A 25,539-nucleotide genomic window follows, 5' to 3' on the forward strand; every position below is an offset into this window, starting at 1 on the left:
GTCGTGACGCAAACAACCAAAAAAACACTTCGACTGCGCATGTGCAACTACTTCAACTTCGTTGGCAGCAGTCGCTGCCAATTTCCAAAAGTTCCAGAGTGGACATGAGGAGAATTTTTTTTTTAATGCAGCAAGTTGTTATGATCTGGAATGTATTGCCTGAAAGGGTAGCAGTTTCAATAGTAACTTTCAAAGGTAATTGGATATGTACTTGCAGGGGGGGGAAATTGCAGGGCTGTGGGGAAAGTGCAGGTAATGGGAATAATTTGATAGCTCTTTCATAGAAGCGACACAGGTATGATGGTCTGAAATGCCTTCCTCCGTGCTGTATGATTCCATGATTTAGACACTGCTTGGCCTTAAAGTGCCTGTCAACCTATTATGGCTATATTGTCATGAAGCTTATTGGATGATAAATATCTTTTACATAATGGAAACCATGTTGTTGCATGGAATGCCTGTTATTTCACTCTTGTATGAAACTTTCTGAGTAATATTGAATTAATTATTCACTGCATTATGTTATAGAATCATAGAAACTGACAGCACAGAAGGAGGCCATTCGGCCCATCGTGCCTGTGCCAGCTCTTTGAAAGAGCAGTCGTGCTTAGTCCCACACCCTCGCTTTTTGTCCGTAACCTTCTAGTTCCTCATCCTCCAAGTACCTGTTCAACTCCCTTTTAAAATTATTTATGGAATCAGCTTCCACCACCTTTTCAAGTCGAGCATTCCAGATCCCGTCAACTTTCAGTATGAAAAATTTCTCCTCATCTCCCCGCGAGATCCTTTGCCAATGATTTTGAATCTGTGACCTCCTAGTTATTGATCCACCAGAGGGAATAATTTTTCTCTATCTACTCAATCAAAACCGCTCATCAGCTTGAAATCCCATATTAGGTCATCTCATAACCTTCTCTGTTCCAAGGCAGTCGTAACTTTTCCAACCTCTCCTCATAACTGAAGTCCCTCAACTTTGGTAACATCCTGGTAAACCTCCTCTCTACCCTTTCTAAGGCCTTTACATCTTTCCCGAAGTGTGGTGCCCAGAATTGCCCACAATACTCCAGCTGAGGCCTAACCAGTGATTTATAAAGTTCTAGCATGTTCTCTGTGCTTTTATATTCTATTCCTCTATTTATAAACCCAAGTAACCCAGATGCTTTTTAACCACCTTATCAACTTGCCCTGCCACCTTTAAGGATTTGTGTATATGGACACCAAGGTCTCTGTGCACATCTACACTTTTCAAAATAGTGGCATTTATACTATACTGTCTTTCCCTATTAGTCCTTCCAAAATGTATCACTTCACACTTCTCCACATCGAATTCCATCTGCCATGCTTCTACCCATTTCACCACACTATCTATGTCATCCTGAAACCTATAACTATTCTCATCATGATCTACGACTTTGCCAAGTTTTGTATCATTGGCAAACTTCATAATGCTGCACCCTACACCCGAGTCTAGGTCATTTATAAAAATTGAAAAGAGTAATGGACCCAAAACTGACCCTTGGGGAACACCACTGCAAACCATCTCCCAGTCTGAAAAACATCCCTCCACCACCACCCTCTGCTTCCTGTCACTGAGCCAATTCCATAACCATACTGCCACTTTCCCCGTTAATTCCATGGGCTTCCATCTTCTTAACAAACCTGTGTGGCACTTTGTCGAATGCCTTCCGAAAGTCCATATATACATCTACTGCACTACCTTGATCAACCTTCTTTGTTAACTCGTCAAAGAATTCAATCTCAGGTTAATCAGACATGATTTGCTTTTCATAAATCCATGCTGGCTCTCCTTGATTAAACCATGCCATTTCAAATGAAAGTTTATTTTGTCCCTGATAACGGTTTCCAATAACTTCCCCACCACCAATGTTACGCTGACTGGTCTGTAGTTTCCTGGTTTATCCCTCTCCCCTTTCTTGAATAGTGGTATAACATTAGCAACCCTCCAGTCCTCTGGCACAACTCCTGTATCCAATGAAGATTGAAAGATTGTGACTAATGCTTCTGCTATTTCTGCCTTTGCTTCTTTCAGCAACCTAGGACACATTCTGTAGAGTTTAGTATTGATTGTGCACCTAATAATACATTTCAATGTGTGGTAACATTGGAATCAATTTAATGTTATTATAATGGAAGAATAAGACCAATTCTGAAACAGTGCTACATGGTAATGATGTCAGGTAATACAAATGTATTCATCAGAACAACACAGGGATTATTTTCATGAAAGATTAAGAATTTTGTATCTGGCTTCCTTCTTCTCCCCATGCAGACCATGAGGTACCAACCTCTGACACTCCTAATGTGTCCAGTTTAATCTCAGACTATGAGCTGCCGGTCTCTGACACCCCTAATGTGTTCAATCCAATCCCAGAATCTGAACCTGCTAACATAGGAGAAACTGAAGTTACAGGTACTTCCGACAATATTTGTGCCTTGGGTGTGAACTTGGGAATGGAGTAAATAATTATAACTGCATGTTGAGGTTTGTGCTAAAGTTGCTGATCGTTAGGACACATGCTGTAGATGCTGTGCCACACTTTTACAGTTAAATGAGTGTTCGGTTTACTTGTGTGTAAAGTGTATTTGATAGTCAATACACGTCCTTGCATGGAACCCATTCATTCTTGTCGCACAAAGTATATGAAATGAGCAATCCACTGCATGGAATTTCATGGAATTTAAGCATTTTGCTTATCTCTGTTGGATTATTCGGTCCACACGCTTATTTCGTGAAGTTAAGACACTGTGCTTGGCTGTAAAGTGTCTGTCAGCTTATCATGGCTATATTGTTGTGATGTTTATCAGATGCTAAAAAATACCTTTTACATAGTTAAAACATTGTTACTGCATGGAGTGTCTATTGGCATATCGTTCTTGAATGAATCGATTTGAATAATATTGCATTAATTTGTCAATACATTATGTTATGTAGAATTTAGTATTGTATGAAATGTATTTTTGGGTGCTCGATGTGTGGTTACTTTGGAATCCATTAATTGTCATTATAATGAAATAAGACCAATTCTGCAACAGTGCTACATTGATGTCCAGTAATATAAAGAATGTTCTAATTCTGTTTTGCGTCGAACCAACCATATATCTGCTATCAGCTGATGATGGCCCTCATTTTAAAATCTAAAGCAAAAGCATTGACCTTTTCCAGTGACTAACTTGGACAGCACCTGCTTACACAACCTTCCACTTATTGCAAAAACTATATTACTTGGTTAATACCTTATCTTGTTCATTACCTAGAATGGAATTAAATCCATGCCCTGACATAATTGGGAGAGTTATACCAGGGGCATTATTCTCTCGGGATAGCCACCAACATTTATAAGTAATATGTACAGCAATGCTAGTGTTGTTTCTGAAAAAGGTCACCGAGATTTCACTTGGTTTATTTGTTATCTATTACAGACTATGAGCTCTCAACATCTGACACTGCAATTTTGTTTAATCCAACCCCTGTATATGACACAGGAGAGAAAAAAATAACAGGTATTCCCAAAACTACCTGTGGCACGGCTGTAAATAATATCACATGACTGTGCAGAACATTTTATAAGCATCCATGGCTTACATTATTCATCATTTTGCATGTTTTTTTTCTATCTGCAGTCTGTCTGACTCTCTAAGAAATACATTTATTCCATAGTTATATTTATGGAATTACCTCTACTGTTTGTTCGGCATTTGTTTCTGTACTGTCTGTCCATATTAAACTAAGCTGATGACTGCTACAACAGAGTATTTCACACATATATCTAGATCAAAGCTGACCTGCATGAGACAATGTGGAATCATTAACATTTGCCCTTAAGAACAAAAATGTGTGTGAATATGAAAGGCCAGTTCGACTCAATCGGCTTAGAGTCATAGGGCAGGATTTTCATTGGGCCGTGGAGGTGGGATTGGAGGTGTGTGGGGGGTTAAAATCCCAAAATCGGGGGGGGCACGAACCCATCCCGCCCCCAACCCGCCTCCATGCCAGTTTCAAAGGAGGCGGGTACCCGCCCCGCACTGGGACCCGCCTCCCCGAGGCTGGAAGGGGATTCGTGCCAATTAGCTGCCTGTTAACAGGTAGTTAACAGGCAGTTTTTAGCCTAATCGCTATTTTCATTGGTGAAATGTGGGATTCCCGACGGCTCCAAACCACGCCAAGTTAGCGAGGCGGACCATCGGGATGAAGGGCTTGGAGGGGTCGAGATGTCCGGTGTTCAGGTGAGTGATGGGTGCATGAGTGAAGAGGTAAGTGTGTTTGGTGTGTGTAAAGTGTTTAAAAAAGTTTTACTTACATGTACTTACCTTTACAGCCTTCCTTCAGGTCCCGGGAGTCCCTCATCTCACTGGCACAGAAAGCAGAATGGCCGTGATCTGTCAAAAATTGCAGCATTCAGCTTTCTGTTCTGGGGAGATCTCTAAATCATCCTGAGAGGAAGGAATTAACCTGGCGTACAGATTGTCTGTTTGACAGCTTCAAACAGCTGTGAAACGCTGATATTTCATCTGTCAAAAGGTCTTGACAGATGAAATATCAATCTGTGATGTCACCGGTTACTAGGTGGCCCTTAATTGGCCTGCTGAGCCCGCTGGGCGGGCTCAACAAGGTCAATCAAGTCAAAATCGCGTGGGTTGGCTAGAACTCGATGGAGGCGGGACTACAACCCCGAAAGTTGTAGTCCCGCCTCCTACCCGCCTCTTCAATGAAAATCCAGCCCTATATAGAGTCATAAATTTATACAGCACTGAAAGAGGCCCTTCGGCCCATCACGTTCGCGCCGGCCATCAAGCCCTATCTATTCTAATCCCATTTTCCAGCACTTGGTCCATAGCCTTGTATGCTATGGCATTTAAAGTGCTCAAGGGCTTCTTTGAAAACTGGTGCAAGAACCATCCAAATTACTAAGTACTTATATGTGCATGATACTAAGAATATCACCTAGGCTGTCTCAATTTTAAGACATAAGCTAAAGTGACATCAACTGGTGATATAAAGTACATTCGATGAGTGATATGCCACATTCTTTCAGTTTCATTTAGTGAACTGTATTTTGCACTGGAATGATGTGTATTGGTTAGTCAATACACTATAGGGGCAATTTCAACCCTACCTGCGTGACAGAAACCATCTATTTTAACCTGCTCTTCTGAGCAGGCAGTAAGCACACCCGTCTGAAGATGGCGGCTCCTTCTTTAAATATGCTGATATGATTTTAACCGGTGGCCTGAGCAGGGAGCTCATTGTGAATTTTACGCTTTGTGGAAGAGGAGCAGATGAGCCCAAACAGGCACAGCATTTAACTCTCTTTTTTGTTTACTTATTTTCCGGTGCCAGGAGGAGCAGGAGTACTCCTCCAAGCACCACAAGAAAAGTTGAGATCTCCTCTACCCCAGGCTCCCTCCTGAAACCCCCCTCCTCATGATTTACCCAAGCGCCGATGACCATTCCTCCAGTCCTGGCCTCCTGCTGCCCGAAACTATGTCTCTTCCTGCAAGTTTTGGGCAGGCAACTGGCCAAGGGCCATGCAGCTGAGGCTTGGGAGTTAAATTCGCTTGGCCTCACTTTGCCACGGTCAGGGGAGACGGTGGGGTGGGGGCGCGTGGCTGGCATTCATCTCAGCCACTGCCCGCCCAGTTCCCACTCTGGGTTAAAATGTCTTGCATAGAATCTTGTTGTTGCCCTTCTGTGATATTTATTTGAGGCACAATCCATAGCGTATCTCAGGAGTATTAAGGGCACTGCTTGTCTGAATCACGTTGGATGCCCCAAAATTGTGTATTTTTGGAGTTATATAAAATATATTGCTTTGTGAATATTCCTGTTTTTCATGGAGCTTTAATATTGTCTATCATATTATCGTGGCTATGCTTGTGTGTAGTTTGTTGGATGGTCAATCAGCCTTGCATGATTCATTGGACTTTCTTTGCATACATTGCATTGCCTGGTCAATCCATTATATGTTTTGTTGGAGTTAAAACATTGTTGTTTCTTATCAAGTCACTAGTTTTATTTATATGAAGCACATTGAACTAATAAAAATATGGACATAAATGTCTCTTAAGATAGAGAGAAGGCAGGTTATTGACACTGGTATTGTTCTGGTGCAAGACACAAAGGTTTGTATTTGGTTTATTTGTTATCCCTTACAGACCATAAGCTGCCAACTTCTGACACTTCACATGTGTTCATTCCAACCTCTGTATCTGAGCTTGACCACATAGAGGACAAGGAATTCACAGGTACTTGTGATAACCTATGGTGTGGACAGTAATGCTATCATGTAACATTATGCAGAAACAATTTATATGCTAGCACCTTAGGTAAAACATTTATTCTACACTTAGGTTATTTTAAGGAATTACAGTTTAATGTTACTGCTTTATCTTTAATGTGTATGCTCATTTTGAGGAATGCCAAAACACAGCATTTCACTTAGAAATGGACAAAAGCTGATGCGGTGATGTTGTTTGGCTTTGTGAATATTTAGCACAGAGGATGCTGCTAGATCAGTGATCATCTATTTATATCAACCATTTTGAGACTGTGCAAAAATATTTATGTGTAATCTTAATGCATGGCTGAAGTGATAATCTGTGACATAAACATTGAGCTCCTGTATCAGAAATGTTATGCTACACTAAAATAACCTCTGGTTTACTTTAGTGAAAAGTGCATTGGGTAATCAATGCATTGTAATCTGCATGGAGTCTTTTGATTGCTGCTCTGTCAAATATATTTGTTGAGCAACATCATACATCTCATGAATTGTAAGGGCTGTGCTTGTCTGAATTAATTAAGATGGCCAATCAACTGTGTACCACACGGTGTTTAGACACTGTGCTTATATTGCCTGGTAAACATTGTGTATTTCACAATGCTTAAACATTGTTACATTTAGTGTCTGTCATCTTATCCTGGCTATGCTTGCGTGAAGTATGTTGGATGGTTAATGTGCTGTGCATTTCAGGAAGTTTAGTAGATTTTGTTTTGATAAAACATATTGCCTAGAAAATATATTATGGAGCTGATGCTGCAGTTCCAGTGCTAAAGTGGCGGTTTTTTCAATGATCTTTCCACTTACTGACATCATGTGGGGCCACCTTTGTAGGATTTACCTACGGTTGAAATCATTATGGCCCTGAAATTAGGATCGGGAGCTTGCCGCGCGTGCAAGCCCCCGATCTGCACTCACCCTGCGCGCTGACATCTGAAGCCCGGGCCTGCTTGCATTTCCTGTCACTGGCCCGGTTCAGATGTCGGCGCGATGTGCTTACCTGATCCAGCGGCGTAGTTAGTGCGATGTGCCGGCTGGGATCAGGTGAGCACTCTGCAGCCAATCAGGGGAGGGGAAACTCATTCATGAGTTTGATAGTAAAGACTGTCAAACTCATGAAAAGTACGGCCGCCCAAAAGACTAGTTTAACTTTAATTAAAATTTTAAAAAACATCCCAATAATTAAATAAATTATAAATAACTTTAAAAAACTATTTAAAACAATTAATAAAATTTTTGGAATTTTTTTTTTTTTACGAATTCGGGTCTAAAAATAAACTTATCTTACTGTACAGTCCTTAAAAACAATGAAGCTGTGGAAAAAATGTAATAATTTTAAATAATAGACCACTTACCTTCAAGAATCCACTACTTACGCCTCCTTTTTTCATTTCCAAAAAATCCAGGCCCTTGCACACGCGCAAACCTGTCAAAACGAAGGAAGTTCAACGCGTGCGCGCAGAGCCCTGCGCGCACGCGTTGGACCTCTTAACCCCTTAGTTCGATGGAGAGGAAATGCCGGTTTCCCACGCATGCGCTGTGCATGCTGGAATCCGGCAATTCCTCCGGCCACACGCGTGAGTACACCGTCCATACTCGCGCGTTGGGAACGGAATTACTGGCCCTATATCTGCACCGTGAGCTCCCAGCCCAGATTGGGTCTGTCTGCAGGAACTCCTGTCATTAGGAGTTGGTTGGAAATAGATATAGCAAAGAGGTTACTTTATTGTTGTTGAACAGAAAAGTAGCTGGCCAGTGAGGCCGAATGCCTCTATCCTGTTTGGGACCTCTGGGCACCCACTGCACAAGGGAAGCACAACATCTGCTTAGCAGGAGGCAGCAGAAAAAGGATTTTCCTTGACCTTTTCACATTTTTTTGTGTGGCAGTAATAGAGCAGGCAACAAATGGGCCTTGGGTCCATTACACCAGAAGTGATGGTACATTCCCACTTCGGGTAAATATATTAATGATGGAGTAATGTCATAAGTCAAATTTTACATCATGTTTGCCCTAGCAATGCTGAATGCTAGGAATAGCATTACATCACAGGTGTCTAGCAATGCTAGACTAAGTGGAACATTTAGAGTACAGGACTCTCACCAGGAGCCGAACAAACAGATCTACATAAGCTGGCTCCTGTACCTTTTGCTGGGGTCAGCGGTGAGTCAATTGGGTGAATGCAAAGCCTGTCTGCCCACCACACTTATGCAGTGAATTGGGCTGGGGAGGAAAATCCCAGCCACTAAATACTGGCTCCCCCACCTCTGCCATGTGTAAGTCAGATGGTATGCAGCTGAAATGAAACCAAATGGGATGCACCTGAATCCACCTGTACTTCGCGGTTTGGCTGCTTTTCATTTTGTGACCTTACACCAGTTACATCTCGTGCCTTGTGTTGGGCGCATGCCCAATAGAAAGATAATAACTTCTGTAGAAATTGCTGGTTGAGACATGACCGCACTATTCAGCTGAAGAAATATCTGACAGCAGTCGAGGGAGAAGGGCCTGCAGCTTTGTTGATGAGGTGATAGAAATCTTGCTGCAACAAGTACAACTCGGGAGGAACTTCCTCTTTCTACACAATGGTCATCAAGGCAGTAGCTTCAGGGTTGCAAAAAATTCAACGCTCTCACCAGAAGAGGCAAGATGGAAGCCCGCAATGCCAACAAATACTTATGCACTGTTCCAACTGATGAACTCTCCTTTTGCACCCATGCATTCCTTCACTTTGTCTCCATGGATGCTCATGGAGCTGCACTGTGTACTCTCCAACCTCTCCCCTGCCCAGCAACGCCACCTTTAGTAGGAGGCTGCACAGGACAATCTTCTCCCAATGCCTGCATGTTGCAGGTTTCTGTTTTCACAATAAGTACGTTAGGTAAGACAATACCATGAAACATGGGCATAGGGACATTTCATGCCACCAATGGCAGCCAAGCGTGCTGCTTCTTTTGTAGCAGAAGGCAACAAATAACAAGAGGAAAAGGATAATCACCAGAGGAGGACTGCCACCTTGCATCCTTTAACCCCTTTTGAGGAGCAGGCTCTCCAAATCCAGGGATGGGGTTTGGATGAGTTAGCAGGAGATGAAAAAACAATAGGCATGGCCCATTTCAGGGTTTGTACACTTATCCTTCTTTCACACACTTTACTGTTCCATCACTGACACAAACGCCTTCAACGAGCAGCAGGTCCATGCCAGCTCTTCAGCGAAAGCTGCTTGACTACAAGCTTTTATGAAGACATGCGGTTTTCTTCTTTCTCCGACTGCACATATGGCAAAAGATGCTGTCCCGGGCAGTCAGAAATAAACTCAGCTGGCAGCTCACTTTGCAAAGCCACATCATTGATCCATTTCACCCAGAATATTTCAGTTTTCCAGTTTGAGGGCAGCACACTGGATAGTCCACAGAGGCACAATTGAGCAGAAGCAGGTGAAAGAACAGAAAGCACTTGGCTGGACAGTGAGACCACCTTCATTCGCAGCTGATGAGAGCAAGTATCTTGATCTCTGGGGCTCAGCTTTTGCAAGAATAATGCTTTTGGAGCGTGAGAGATTATTGGAATCACTGGTGGACATACCAAGGAGCATTCAGTATGATGGCTAGTATGAAGGATTCTATCGTTCACATGTGTAGGGTTTTCATCGGGAAATATGTAGTCAGTCTCCAGGATTATCTGCAGCACAGCCTCTCACAGCAGAGGCCATTAGACCAGTCTTTTCATCTGTCTTGAATATGCAGACGACTACTGCACACGGCTTCAGTTGCAATCGATTCATAGGTGCTTCAGTGATTTTATTGTTAACATGAGGTCCCCTCACACGTACAGTTCAGTTGATACAGTGAATGGAAGCCAGAAGCAGGACCTGGCAATGGGTGATGTCGTTGTCTCTTCCAATAACAATACATCCACTGCAGTCTGTCACCAGTCCCCCTTCCAATGACTTCAGAAGTGCCAGAAAGCAACTAGTCAGGCTGCCTTACAGCTGAAGAAGTGCAGGAGCCTGTAGCAGGCCCACTTTCATATTTTGTCCAAATAAGCTACTGCACTTTAAACAGTGACTTTCTCAGCTCAGAACATGTCTGACTCAGAGCACCCAGTCTGGACAATCTGAGCGCACAGTACATTCCTTGCAAGAAAATTAAGGAATCGTGCCTATGCTAATTTCAATGTCAATAGCATTCATTTGCAACTGGCAAAAGAGGTCAGCCAGAAGATGGCTCCTCCGAGCTCCACAGCATTACTGTGGGCCATTGGCTTGACCCCGCTCCTGTTCTCCTCCTCCCTCCCTCCCTCCCTCCCAGGACTTATCTGAGGACCACTGCTGGTGAGGCACACAGCCCAAATTGGATTGGGCCACAGGGGCCAGCTGCCTCTGGCGACATGGCAGGCAACAGCAACTCACCCTAACTATTCTAATGAGGCACAAGGACTAACTTAGTACAGTTCCCAGGCCTTTCAGATCAGGTGCGCATTGGAATCACGCCCAAAAACAGGCCATAATGAATTTAGTCCCCATTTATTCCCCACACCAGTTAATGTACTCATATCTTTAGTGCTGCCCGTCCAGTTGGAAGTAAGTTGATGAATACTAGAGCACAGTATTTCACTGAGATATAGATAAGTGATGAAAAAGCTATTGCTTGCCTTATAAATATTTTCCAGAAAGCTGTTGCTACCAGAGATCATCTGTAATGACCAACTAAACTAAGATTGGAGAAATTATTATTTAAATATTCAATTTTAAGGCATAGCTAAAGTGATAGCGAGCGGTGTCATAGTTGTACACTTCTTGTTTCAGAAGCATTGCTCAGCACTTAGCAACTCTGCCGCATATTTGTGTAAAGTGTATTCGGTAATCAGTACACTGCGTCTTGCATGGAATCTTTCATCTTTGTGTGAAATTTTAATGATAGGCAATACACCTTGCATCTCATAGCTTTTAAAGGGCTTTGCTTGTCTGAATAATGTGTACCTCTTGGATTTTAGAGATTGTGCTTACCTAAGTGTATCATTTGGTGAATATACGGAGAAGGCAAACTATTGGTACTAGTGTAATTCTGGTGAAAAACACAATGTTTGTGTTAGATCCGTGATTCTAAGAGTATGATGTTTTCAAATAACTACACGGATGCTGTAACTTAACAATCAACAGGTGTTTACTGGAGTAGGGTAGTCTCAAGACTGGGGGTACAGAGGCATGCTCAAGGCTTATATACAGGTGTGGTCACTGCCGGTACTACAGTATACAGGAGCTGTAAAAGTAGTTCTCTCTTAAAGGTACATACACTACAATTTCTCCCCTTTTAGATTAGCAGTACCCATAATATTCAAATAACAATTAACACTTTAACATGCACATTAAACAAAAATAGTCCATTTATGGATTCAGTCTTTGGGGCGGCTTCCTGATCCTTTCTGGATAGCGCCTTTCCTGAGGTTCTTGTTCTTGGTGCAGAGGTGATTCTGGCCCCTTTTCGTCGGTTAGTTCATCAGTTTCCACTGCTACTGGTTCTGAGGTAGATGCTACCGGTATGTCGAGTTCATCCCCAGGTACTCGAGACATGGGGTTGACTCGTTCCTGTGACGCTAAGATCTGATCGACGTGGCATCTCACAATGTTCTCCCTGACATCCACTGTGTACATTAATGGCCCCTGCCTTGTGCATATCGTTCCGGGTTGCCATTTCTCTGTTCGGTAGTCACGGGCCAAGACTGGTTGTCCTACATTGAAGCTCCTTGTCGGCTTCTCATTGATGTGCTGGAATTGTTTATCCTCAACATTTCTTCACACATTTGGTCTGAGCAAATCCAGACGAGATCTCAACCTTCGGCTAAAGAACATCATGGCCGGGGTCTGGTTGGTAACTGCATGTGTCGCATTTTTGTAGGCTAATAGGAAATTGTCCACCTTATGCTGCAGTGGAATTTCATCGTCGCACATGGCCTTTATCGCCTTTTTAAAGGTTTGTACGAACCTCTCAGCCAATCCATTTGTGGCTGGATGATACGGGACGGATGTGTAATGCCTTACCCCATTCCTTCTCATAAATTTCCGAAACTCTTCGGACACAAACTGTGGTCCATTATCAGAGCAAATCTGCTCTAGCAAGCCGTTCCTGGCAAATATGGTCCGTAGGACTGCAATCGTTTTCTCTGTAGTGGTTGAGGACATTTTTATCACCTCAGGCCATTTCGAGTGAGCATCCACTGCTATTAAGAACATTGAGTCCATGAATGGACCAGCAAAATCAATATGCACCCGTTGCCATGGAGAGGAGGGCCACTCCCATGGGTGTAGAGGGGCATGTGGTGGTGCATTTTGGACCTTCTGGCATCCTGAAGAGCTCTTGGTTAGGCCCTCGATTTGTTGATCGATCCCCGGCCACCACACATAAGCCCTAGCAAGGCTTTTCATTTTCACCCCTCCCAGATGACCTTCATGAAGCTCATTTAGCACACTCTCACTTAACTTGGGTGGAATCACCACTCGGGATCCACACATCACTGTCCCCTGGCATACTGACAGCTGTTCTCTTCTGGATGAGAATGCTGGCAACAGTGAGTCGCCATGTGTTGGCCATCCCCTCACCGTCAAATCATATACCCGAGACAGTGTCGGATCATTGCGGGTCTCCTTCTCTATATCCGTGTTAGTTACTGGCAATCGTTCAATTATTGATGAATAAAATATCTCGATAGGGTCCACTGCTGGTGCTTCCTCCACAGTAGGCAGTGGCAAGCGTGATAGCCCATCAGCGTTTCCATGCTGTTTTGTGCCTTTATATTCTATTTCATATTGGTTCGCCCCAAGAAAAAGGGACCATCTTTGTAACCGTTGTGCAGTCATCACCGGAACGCCCTTCTTTGGATTAAAGATGGAGACAAGTGGTTGGTGGTCAGTCAGCAAGGTGAACTCCTGCCCATGCAGCTAGTGGTTGAATTTTTTTACTCCCCATAATAGGCTGAGGGCCTCCCTGTCAATCTGGGCGTAGTTGCGCTCAGCTGAGGTTAGTGACCGAGACACAAAGGCTACTGGCCTCTCCAACCCATCTGGGAATTTGTGCGACAGCACCGCTCCAATACCGTAGGGTGATGCATCACATGCCAAACGAATTGGTAGTGCTGGGTTGAAATGGGCCAACACCTCTTTTGATGTGATCAATTCTTTGCACTTCTGGAAAGCTCGTTTACGTTCGTCATTCCACTTCCATGGTACCCCCGTTTGCAGTAGAGTGTTCAGTGGGTGTAATACTGTAGACAAATTTGGTAAGAACTTATGGTAGTAGTTCACCAGCCCGAGGAACGACCTCAGTTGTGACACATTTTCCGGTGCTGGAGCCTTGACTACTGCCTCAATCTTTTCAGGGGACTTATGTAACCCCTCTTCATCGATAACGTGGCCACAATACGAGATCTGCTTCTGGAAAAACTCGCACTTGTGGCGATTAGCTCGTAGCCCATATTCCTTTAATCTAGTGAGCACCTTCTCCAGGTTGGCGAGGTGATCACTGTCATTTTCGCCCATGACCAGGATGTCGTCCAAATAACACTGGGTCCCTGGAATCACTTGCAGGACTTGATCCATCGCCCTTTGCCAAATAGCCGGAGCCGATGCTACCCCGAACACCAGCCGGTTGTATTGGTAGAGACCTTTATGAGTGTTGATCGTGAGGTATTGTTTCGAGGCTTCTTCTACCTCCATTTGCAAGTACGCCTGGGCTAGATCAATTTTGGTGAAGCGTTTACCTCCAGATAGCGAGGCGAAAATATCCTCAATTCGTGGAAGCGGATATTGTACCGTGTGAAGGACTGGGTTCACTGTCACCTTAAAATCCCCACAGATGCGGACTTTCTTTGGTTCCCCAGGCGTATTACTCAACGACCTCTTCATTACAGGAATGATGGGTGTAGCCCACTCACTCCAGTCTACTTTGGACAGTACTCCTGAACGTTCCAACCCTTCCAGCTCTGCTTCGACGGCTGGTCTGATCGCATAAGGCACTGGTCTGGCCTTAAGAAACTTTGGGCTTGCATTTTCCTCTATTTTAATCGTTGCTGTTATGCCTTTTAGTGTTCCGAGTCCCTCCGGGAACACTTCTTTTGCGTCAGTTAGTATTTTTGACAGTCGTCCAGGTGTGACGTCGTCATCCTTTTTGGCCTCAACCTTCAGTGCCTGTATGGAATGCCAATCTAATTGTAACTTCCGGACCCATTCACGTCTTAGTAGTGGTGGTCTTCCATCTGGCAATACATATAGGTCCATTTTAGGTATTTCCTGGCCTTTGTATATCACTTTCACCCTTATTTTTCCTTTGGGGTAGACTTTTTGCCCCGTGTACGTCTTCAAGACAATCTCTGTAGCTTTCAAGGGTATGTGTGAAAATAGCCGCTTGTAGTCCCTTTGGTTTATGACTGTTAGGGCTGATCCTGTGTCCAATTCCATTTTCACTTGGACTCCGTCTATCTTGAGTGTGACCCAGATAGTCTGGTAATCCTCCATTTTGGTTACCTTATGTAGTTTCAGACAACCCAGATCCTTGCTTCCGGAGTCTGTATCACTTTTCTGTTCGTCTGAACTACTGTCCATCACCTTATGTACCTTTTTGTACTTCTCCTGTGGAGATTTCTTGCTGTTGGTTTTCTTCCCTGACCTGCAGACTCTTGCTATGTGTCCTGCTTTTCCACACTGTCTGCACACTTGGTCCTTGAACCAACAATCCTTCTGGTCGTGTGTTCTGCCGCAGCGATAATACTTCCCTGTTCCATATGACATTTCATTGGTGCCATATTCTTGTGGTCTCCGTTGTATCTCTGCAGCGCCCCTTGCGGCTGCTTTGTGTGATACTGCCATGCTGAAAGCCTTGTCCAGCGTAAGATCCTTTTCTGATAGAAGCCGTTTCTGGGTTCCTTCACTTTGAAGCCCACACACAAACTTGTCCCTTAACGTATCTGCTAGTCCCACTCCAAACTGGCAGTGTTTCGATAGCTTGCGCAGTTCCGTTAAGTACTCAGCATTACTTTCGTCTTTATGCTGGTTCCTTTTGTGGAACTTAAATCTTTCTGCTATCAGCAGCGGTGTGGGGTTTAAGTGGTCCTGTAGGATTTCTACTATGCTATCGAAATTCTTATTCACGGGCTTCTCTGGGGTTATTAGGTTTCGCAGTAAGCCATAAGTTTTTGCACCCATGGAATTTAACAAAACCAGTGCTTTCCTAGCATCTGGCACTTCATTCGCCCTGCAGTACACCTCAATACGTTCCACATATGTCGCCCAATCTTCGACATCATTGTCGAACATAGAGATACTGCCACTCTTCGGCATCCCTGGGTGTGATTTAACTGTCAACAATGGCGTCTCCCGCGCTCTCCCTTCTTCTCCGCTGGCACAAATTGGCATCTCCCGCGCTTCCCTTTCTTCCCGCGCTCGCCCTTCTCCGCTGCGGCTTCTAAAAATGGCGTCTCCCGTGCTCTCCCTTCTTCTCAGTGGCGTCTCCCACGCTCTCCCTTCTTCTCCCCGTGGACACTGTTCAGCCCTTGAGCCCTGGCTGTGCTCTGCGCGTTTTTTTTTTTTCTTTCTGTGCGCCTTCCCCGTTTCCGCCACTCAGTCCTGAACCCACCTGCTGCTTTACCCTCTTTATCTCCGTTTTGTTTTTCCTCGACGCCGCTCTGATTTCAACCCCCGGCTGTGCCCTGTGCACTTCGCCCTCTCTCTTACCCCGTCGACGCTGCTCGGCATTTTCTCTGCCGTCGGTCGGCTCCAGCCGCCGCTGTCCGGGAAGGGTCTGTGCTGTACCTGTTGTCAGTCTGTTGCTGGATCGTCGTGGCTGTGGAACCAAGCCCGACTCTCAACAGCCTCCCCTGCGATGTTCACTCTCTGCCGGACGACTGGGCGGTTGCTCGTGGTCGACGCCCGTGCTTCTGGCCTCGACTTTCTTCCACCGCCCTCCCGGAGCGAATCCTTGAAGGGAGATGCAGAGTTGCAGGTAGATTCGAATCGACACTCGTCGCCACTGTTAGATCCGTGATTCTGAGAGTATGATGTTTTCAAATAACTACACGGATGCTGTAACTTAACAATCAACAGGTGTTTACTGGAGTAGGGTAGTCTCAAGACTGGGGGTACAGAGGCATGCTCAAGGCTTATATACAGGTGTGGTCACTGCCGGTACTACAGTATACAGGAGCTGTAAAAGTAGTTCTCTCTTTAAGGTACATACACTACAGTTTGTATTTGGTTTCTTTGTTGTCCCTTACAGACCATAAGCTGACAAACTCATATGTATTCAGTCCAACCCTTATATCTGAACATGGTAACTTAGAAGACAAAGAATTCACAGGTATTTGCACTAACCTATGATGTAGGTGCCAATGCTGTTACTTGACATTATATAGAAAATATTAATATATGTAATGCCTTATATTTATTCCATAATTAAGTAACATGGTTTTATCTTTAGTGGTGCCTGTTTATTTTGTAGTAAACTGAATTCTACGAAAGTACAGCACTTAGATACAGACAGAAAGTGACACACGAAGATGTTATTTGCTTTTATGAGCATTTGCTACAGATAATACTGTTATCAGGGATTATCGGCAATCGTCAACCAAACTCCAACTCGAGAAGGTTTTTACATACGCAACTTTAAGGCATAGCTTAAGTTATACCATCCTGTGGCATACATGTACACCTTCTGTGTGGTAAATATTATACCACATTTAGTAAACTTTGGTTTACTTTTGTGCAAATTGTATTGAATGGTCAATACACTGACTTGGAAATTCCTGGGACCCTGATGTGGCGACATAAGTGTGATGGGATAGAACTTTTGCCCATGACCACCTTCCTCCCCCTCCCCCCCGAGTTGCTGACCTTCTCTCCCCTCCGATTCTCTCTCTCTCTCTCTCTCTCCCCCCGCCCCCCCCCGGCCAGCACGGATCCAGTGACGGGCCTTCTCCCATGGAGCTGAAGGAAAGCATGGCCCACGCTGCCCTGCAGGCCTTGGTAAATAGCGTGCATGCGCAGCTCCAGTATACCGCGCACATGTGCAGAAGGCCACAAAAATGTTCGTGCAGATAATCACTTTGTTTAAGTAATGCTAGTGGGACAAAGGACAAGAGTCCCACCAGCAAAGGGCCAGTAATGCTCAGGGGGAAGCGGAGTAATAGCACAACTTACTTATTTCGAGGGCTGCATGCAGTTAAAGGACTGATCAGGCTCTTGGAAGAGGAACTTAAATGGCTGGTGCAACAGAAGAGAAAAGGCAATGCAATTTCTCGGCTGATATGGAAGTGCCACTGTGCCAAGTTAGAGAAAGGAGGGATGTAGTAGTTGGAAAACCAAAGGAGAACCCATCACATGCTGTAACATGGGCCATGTGGAAGCAGGTGGCTGTTTCTGTGAGTGAGACCTCCAATACCCCAGGGATCCCTTGTAGTGTTGAATGTTTACTGACCTCACTATGTCAGAAAAGGGAAGACTGCTTTCCGATGAATAACTGGGCAGATAACTAAATCAGAAAGAAACAAATGGACATTCCCAGCACAATGGTCAAGCAATGTCCTTTGGGGTATCACATGGCACCATTTTCCTTGTCCCTTAGCACCACTCGTTATGTCACATATTCTGTAATACATGCTAGCAAATTGAAGTCTCAGATCCTAGGTCCTCGGTCCCTTACACCGACTATTCCACAAATCCTACTGATTGTGACTGCAAGATCTGGCGCCTGCAGCAAACAGTTAATACTATGCATTCTTCCTGAAGGAGAAGACCGCACACAGTGCCAGAGACATGCCAACATCCAGCTTTTAACAGTACATGATGAGGAAGCAGAGGCAATAATTAGCTTCAAATGTGGCCTGGCAGTTAGGGATGTAGCTGTGGGAGTGTCTATGCCAGCTGAGAAGATTGCTGAAGAGCAAGACCTTGGAGTCTTTTCTACATCTGGCAACATTGGCAACCACACACACACTCCGTCATTCACCCTTGCACTCAGCAGTCTACTTGAGGGGGTAAAGATAGTGTAGATGATGAATTGACACATGATGAGACACATAGCACAAGGAAGCCTGACAATACAGATGTGGAATTGGAGCCTGATATAATTGTACAAAGGCATGACTTATTAGCAGCTGGCTGAAGAGCAAGTGCATGATAATCTCGAGTCCTCCCATGAAGAGATAGATGCTAGCAAAGCATGAGACACATATGGACGTTCTGCATGGCCTCTTCCAAGCAAGCTGATGGGATAGTGGTGGAGTCTACCACTCTGCTGTTCACTAACTTCCAAGAGAATTTCAACCCATTGCAGTGCAGCCTGTTTCATTAGAGATCCAGGCAAGTCAGTCAACTCGATGTGGGGCCTTGAATGACAGAATGCAAATCTTTAGGGACTGTCTGGAGAGGTCAATGTTTACTGGTTTGCAAAGTATCAGGGAGGCATCTTGGAGGGACTGAAGGAAATTAATTTGGCTCTCCGGGATTTAAGGATCTCCCTAATTCCGTGAAATTCATTCTCCCACTGATCCTGTTAATCAGAATTCTGTTCCCTATACCAATGGAGGAACTGGTTTGCGTTCCTCAGAGGCTGCTTCCCCTTATGCCAACGGCACAACAGAGCACTCCATCAGCTCCCTGCAGAAGCCTTCACCTTTTCAGGATCAAGCTGCCAAGGAGCCCATGTGTCCAACCCAGGACTTGAGGCCCTAAGAGAAGGGTTACTTTCACCCCAAGAGGCTCATGATATTTTGCAGCAGCCGTCTACATCTCAGGCCCTCAAGTAGCACATAGGAATGTTAGACTAGAGTACAAAAAACCTCACGTGATCACAAGGGTATGCATGGTAACAGAACTAAATGATGGTTTGGTAAATAACTGTACTAAGTCAGTGGAATGTTTCATATAAGGACTGTTTGGTTCTCTCATTTGACAATAGGGAACAGGTAAGTTGCTGATGTTGAGGCTCGGGATTAGGATGTGATGGCTAGCTGTGAGGAGAAATAATTTTACTTGAGCCAGAGAGAGGTTGGGAAGAGGAGACAAATCTTTGCTGGGCTGCAAAGAGTGGAGCTCTATTTACCCATGGAAGTGTGCTGAATGAGTCCATCTCTCAGCTGTCTAGCAGCAGATGCCACAGCACCTGCTTCCTGTTCCTCATGGACTGAGTCTTCTGCATCAGAATGTCACCATCAGACTCTCTGGCAACCTTTGGACCATCTACCACCAGTCTTTTTCTGATTGCAAAGTTGTGAAGCACGCAATTCATAAGACAATGCTGGACGCATAACTTGTTATAGATAAGTCATCAAGCCATTGGTTTATGTGCTTATATGAAGCACATTGAATTGACCCAAAAAAAAACATAAATGCTCTTTACAATACAGAGAGGGCAAGTTATCCACACTAGTGTCACTTTGGTGAAAGATACAAAGGTTTCTATTTGGTTTCTTTCCAGCCCATAAGCTGCCAAAGTCTGATACTCCCCACATGTTCAGTTCAACTCCAATATCTGAACTCGATAACAAAGAAGATGATGAGTTCACAGGTAAATGCCTGGAGTACGAGAGCCATTGCTGTCATGTAACATTGTGAAAAAAACTCTTTACATGTGCAATCTCTTTCATAAAAATGTATTTTGTACTTAAGTTATTGTAAGGATTACAGTATAATATAATGCTCCATCTTTCATGCTGCCTTGCGATTTTGGTCAGTGCTAGAGCACAGCATTTCACTTAGATTATAAACAAGATGAACAAAGATTTTGTTTGGTTCCTGAATGTTTGCCATAAAGCATGTTGCTAGACCAGAGATTATCTGCAATTGTCAACCAAGTTGAGGCTGGAGAAAATAGTTATTTGTGCAATTTGAAGGCACAGTGAAAGTGATTCCATCTTAGATATGTACGTCCTGTGTTGTAAACCTTATCTTGCGTTTAGTAAACTCTGGTGCACTTGTCTTTGCATGGAGTCTTTTCATTGCTATTTTGTGAAGTTTACTTAATTTGCAATACATCGCAAACCTCATGAGTTTTATTGGCTGTGCTTGGCTGAATTATGTTGGATGGCTAATAAAGTGTGAATGCCATGAACTTAAAGAGACTGTGCTTATATATACATTGTTTGGCAAATATTATGTCTTTCATCCAGTATCTAGCGTCTTATCATGGCTATGCTTGTATGAAGCAGTATAGGCAGTCACTATACTGTGTCTTGTATGGTGTTTGTTGGACATAATTTTGATGAAATGTATTAACTAATTAATACATCTCCAAGATTTTCCTCTCCAGTAGCAATGCTGCCAAAAGTGTGGCGGTGTGAAATTTTGGGCCTCCCTACCGCCCTAGTGCCACCTCTGGGTAATTTACAACGGTTAGCTTCATTTAAATATTTTTGGATGGTTTTTGCGGCAAGAGTTGCTGCAAGTTTCCATTAACTACAGCAACTTAAAAGGCCAGCCAACCTCCCCAGCTGTCTCAATCAGAGAATCAGAGAATCTTACAGCACAAAAGGAGGCCATTCGGCCCATCGTGCCTTTGCTGGCTCTTTGAAAGAGCTATGCAATTAGTCCCACTCCCCTGCTTTTTCCCCATAGTCCTGCAATTTTTTTTCCTTTTCAAGTGTTTATCCCATTCTCTTTTGCAAGTTATTTTTGAACCTGTATCCACCACCCTTTCAGGTGGTGCATTCCAGATCATCATAACTTGCTGCATAAAGAAATGTCGCCTCATCGTCCCTCTGGTTCTTTTGCTCACTGCAGTGTCAGCCGTGGCTCTCGCCTGAGTCAAAAGGTTATGGGTTCATGTCCCCACTCCAAGGACTTGAGCACAAAAATCTAGCTGACACACCAGCGCAGTATTGATGCAGTGCTGCACTGTCGGAGGTGCCGTCTTTCAGATAAAGCATTAAACCGAGGTCCCATCTGCCCTCTCAGGTGGACGTAAATGATCCCATGGCACTATTTCAAAGAAGAGCAGGGAAGTTGTCCCTGGAGTTGTGGCCAATATTTATCCCTCAATCAACATCATTAAAAAACAGATTATCTGCTCATTATCACATTGCTGTTTGTGGGAGCCTGCTGTGCGCAAGGTGGCTGCTGCATTTCCTACATTACAACAGTGACTACACTTGGGTGTAAAGCACTTTGGGACATCCTAAGGTCATGAAAGGCATGAATGGAAGTCTTTTTTTCCTCTCAATTATCTTTAAATCTGTGTCCTCTGGTTACCGACCCTCCTACAGTTTCTCTTATTTGCTTTAACAAAAACCCTCTTAAGTTTAGCACCTCTATTGAATCTCCCCTTAACCTTTGTTCTAAGGAGAACAATCCTAGATTCTCTAGTCTCTCTGCATAACTGAAGTCCCACATCCCTGGTATCATTCTGCTAAATCTCCATTAAAACTCATTTGCCATGTTTCTGCCCATTTCAAAGTCCGTCTATGTCCTCCTGAAATCTGTTACTATCCTCCTCACTGTTTACTACATTTCCAAGTTTTGTGTCGTCTGCAAACTCTGAAATTGTGCCCCCTATACCTAAGTGCAGGTCATTAATATATATCAAAAATAGCAGTGGTCTTAATACCAACCCCTGGGGGACACCACTGTATACTTCCCTCCAGTCTAGAAATAGCACTGATAAAATTCATTGCTGGACTGTCTCTCTCTTCAAAATATTCCTGCTGAAGCCATTTAACTTTTCTTCCCCTTATCCTGTTGCCTAGTAATGGCAGATAACTATTGAATGCTGGTGTGACTAATGTCCAGTATTACTGAGATGATAATGATGGAAAATGTAACTTATAATATCGCTCAGTCTTTATCTCCTTTAATTTCTCACACCCACATTTGGACAGGAGCTTTCAGTTTATGGTTGAGGCAATGCCAAAAAATGCTTTGGGAGCAGAATTGTCAAAACCTCCCACTCCAATACTGCTGCTAAACAGGCTGGAAGGCAGAGGAAAATCCTGTCTGTTGTTTCCTGTGAAGTTAAAAAATTGCTCTTTTGTTGAAGAGGCAGCAGTCATCAACTTACTTGTTTATATGTTTGTATGAAGCACATAGAATTGATTAATAAAAAAAAAGGCATAAATATCCTTCCTTAAGTTACAGAGATGCCAGGTTATTAACATTAGTGTTGCTTTAGTGAAAGGCACAAAGATGTGTATTTGGTTTCTTTGTTATCCCTTACAGACCATAAACTGCCAACCTCTGGCACTCCATATGTGTTCATTCAAAGCCAAGAATCTGCATCTGATAACATAGTGGACGAGGATTTGACAGGTAATTGCAGTATTATCCCTGGCATGGGTCCCGATGCCGTCATGTAACATTACGGGAAACTATATCTGCTGCCTTATATAACACATATTTATTCAGTAATTAAGTGATTTTAAAGAACTACAGTTTCATTTTTAAACTTACCTTTAGTGCTGCTTGTACTTTTTGAAGCAAATATATGTGAACTAGATCATTAAGCATAAATAGGTGATACAGAATAAGACAGCTTGACTTTGTGAGTATTTAGTATCAACGATGTTACCAAGCACAGAGAGCAACTGCAATAGTCAACAAAATTGAGGCCAGAGAAGATATGTATATGTGAACTTTTAAGGCATGGCTGAAGTGATTGCAAGCTGTGCAGCTCTTATGTTGTAAACACTATGCTACATTTTCACTTATATCTGGTAAACTCTTGGTTATTATCGTAATGGGTACAAATACAAAATGTACTGGGCAATCAGTGCACTATACCTTGCATGAAGTCCATTCATTGCTGTTGTTCAACATATATGAAGTGATCATTTTGCATTGTGTCGTTTTGCTTATTCCCATTATGTTTGTTCAATACACAGTGTATCTCATGACATTTAAAGATACAAGTGTGTAAAATATATTGTCTGATCAGTATTATGAAGATTGGGGCATGGTGCTGAAATGAATCACTTGTGACATCAATGAGTATGATGATGACATATTCACTTGATTTATTACACTATATGCTGCACTTATGTGCAGGGTATGGCGTCGTCATTGCACAGTGTCTTGCATGGAGTCTTTTCGTTGCTCTTGCATGAAACATATTCGATGGTCAGTGCACCATGCACCTTGTAGATTTTTATTAGATTTGCCCGAGGTATGCTGGTTGTTTAATAAGTTATGCATATCATTGAGCTTGGTGATTGTGCTTATTGTGAAATGTATCACTTGGCCAATATTGTGTCTTTCATGGGGTTTAAATATTGCTTTTACCTGAATATCTCTCATCAAATCACTTATTCTTGAGTGAGGGATATTGAATCGTACTGAATTGGCTATTCAGCTCACCATCTCGCATGAAGTTTATAATTCTGTGAAGTAAATCGTATGGTCAATAAACTGTGACTGGAATGGAATTCGGACAGTGTTTTCATCATAGATCAATAAAAGAAATTCCACCATGGACAATACATTGCCATGATGTACAACAAAATACACAGATACCACATTCAGTACTGTTCATGTTTTGATGAGAGATGATAGAAGCTTGCATTTGTTTTTTTTATCCTTTACAGACTATTATGAGCTTCCAACCTCTGACACTCCATATGTGTTCAGACCAACCCCTGTATCTCAACTTGGTAGTGCTGAGAAAAAGGACCTCACAGGTATTTCCAAAAATACCAGCATGGGTTTGAATGTTGCCATGTAACATTTCACAGAACACTTTATAACCATCCATTAATCATCCATTGTCCATATGTTGTTCAACAGTCTGCATTCTTGTCCCTTCATGTTTCATGCAGCGCTTATATAATACATTTATTCTTTACCTCCTGCATTAAAAAAAAATACAGCTATTCATTGTTGAGATAAAATGGAAAAAAACTGCAATTGCAAAAAAACTGCAATAAAAGTTGAGGATGCTGGAAGAGTAGTTTTAAGGTTTTGCATGTGTTTTTTTGTACTGCATTTCACTTTGCTATAGAGACAAAATATTATACAAAATAGTTTGACTTATAGCTGAGCTCGGTTCTATCTGTGAATGACATCAATCTGTAAAAGAACATCACTGCGGATTTGCAGTTTTCAGCATTGTGATGCCAGCCTGTGGCACCGATATAAATACTGTACTGCTGTGCTATTTATAATTACGTGTAGCATTGCTTTGCTTTTGTGTAAAATGTGTTTTAGTCGTCAATGCACTCTGTTTTGCTTGTAATTCACTTCTTGCTTTTGCTTGGAGTGATTCAGATAGTCAATGCAGTGTGTATCTCATGTTTTAAGCACTTTGCCAGTCTTAATTATATTGTATATGGACAATATTTTGCATGTTTCATGGAATTTAAACATTGCTGTTTCATCAAGTGTGTCTCCCTAATGAAGTTCAAATCAATGCTTATATAAAGTGCACTGCTTGATCAATGCATCTTGCCTTAAGTATAATCAGAAAGCGTGCATAAGCTTTCTTGGTTATTAAGTATATTGTAGTGTCTTAAAGCTTTGCTGTTGCATGTACACAAATATGATGTTTACAATTTTACCAAATCGGAATGTGCTAACTTAATTTTTGTCCCATCTTTTGTACCACAACGAATTTAAATGCACTCAAGAAATACATTTTTAACTTCCACATTTTTGTTTTTGTTTGTTATCTTTTACAGAATCTGATCCTCCATCAGTTAGTTCCTCCATCATCACCACAAATACAGTGCCTAAACCTGATGCCAAGCAGGAGTTTACAGGTATTGGTGCACAATGTTATTGTTCTTGCAATACATAATTACAACTCAATTATAATTGTTCATCTCTATGTACCATCCTTCTATTTGGTTGATAAATGGTTAGACTAAAGACGCCTCGAAAATATTCAACATTGTTACTTGTTTATGTTGCTAGGGATTCATTTGTCTGTTTTTAAGGCATTTCCGCTGTAGCTACCTGGATGAAAGGTGATAAAATGCATTATCTGTACATGGTAAATTTGAATGCCAACTATGGTCACTGGGAATCAAACTTGCAACTACTGTAGCACAAATTAAATATCTTAATCACAAATCTTTGAGAAACTTTCTACTTCACTTTTTTTCATATTTTTTATTTTGCCTACAATTTCCCTTTGGTCATTTGCTTTGATTTCCCTTTGGTTCCACAGCTAGTGACTGTACACCAGAGCCTTTATATGTGAGCAACGGTGTAATGAATGTCAGGAGCCTTTCAAGCAGAACTTGATCAAGTCATACATGAACTGACATGCATCC

General features: G+C 42.9%; 1 protein-coding gene across 16 annotated transcripts in view; it reads left to right on the top strand.

Moving 5' to 3' along the window:
- Window positions 1-25,539, top strand: part of abi3bpa (ABI family, member 3 (NESH) binding protein a) — a 365,809-nt gene that overhangs the window by 230,475 nt on the left and 109,795 nt on the right. For 13 of the 16 annotated variants that reach the window (XM_086006969.1, XM_086006953.1, XM_086006957.1 and 10 more), the window contains 6 exons: window positions 2,291-2,431; window positions 3,442-3,522; window positions 6,175-6,264; window positions 22,493-22,582; window positions 23,854-23,946; window positions 24,943-25,023. In XM_086006969.1, the coding sequence (XP_085863095.1) occupies window positions 2,291-2,431; window positions 3,442-3,522; window positions 6,175-6,264; window positions 22,493-22,582; window positions 23,854-23,946; window positions 24,943-25,023 (576 nt within the window). The remainder of the gene's footprint in view (window positions 1-2,290; window positions 2,432-3,441; window positions 3,523-6,174; window positions 6,265-22,492; window positions 22,583-23,853; window positions 23,947-24,942; window positions 25,024-25,539) is intronic. The other 3 variants (XM_086006965.1, XM_086006961.1, XM_086006959.1) reach the window with 3 other exon arrangements.

This window comes from Somniosus microcephalus, chromosome 14, assembly GCF_052327205.1.
Source record: "Somniosus microcephalus isolate GS21.2 chromosome 14, FLI_Smic_1.0, whole genome shotgun sequence".
Lineage (NCBI taxonomy): Eukaryota > Metazoa > Chordata > Chondrichthyes > Squaliformes > Somniosidae > Somniosus > Somniosus microcephalus.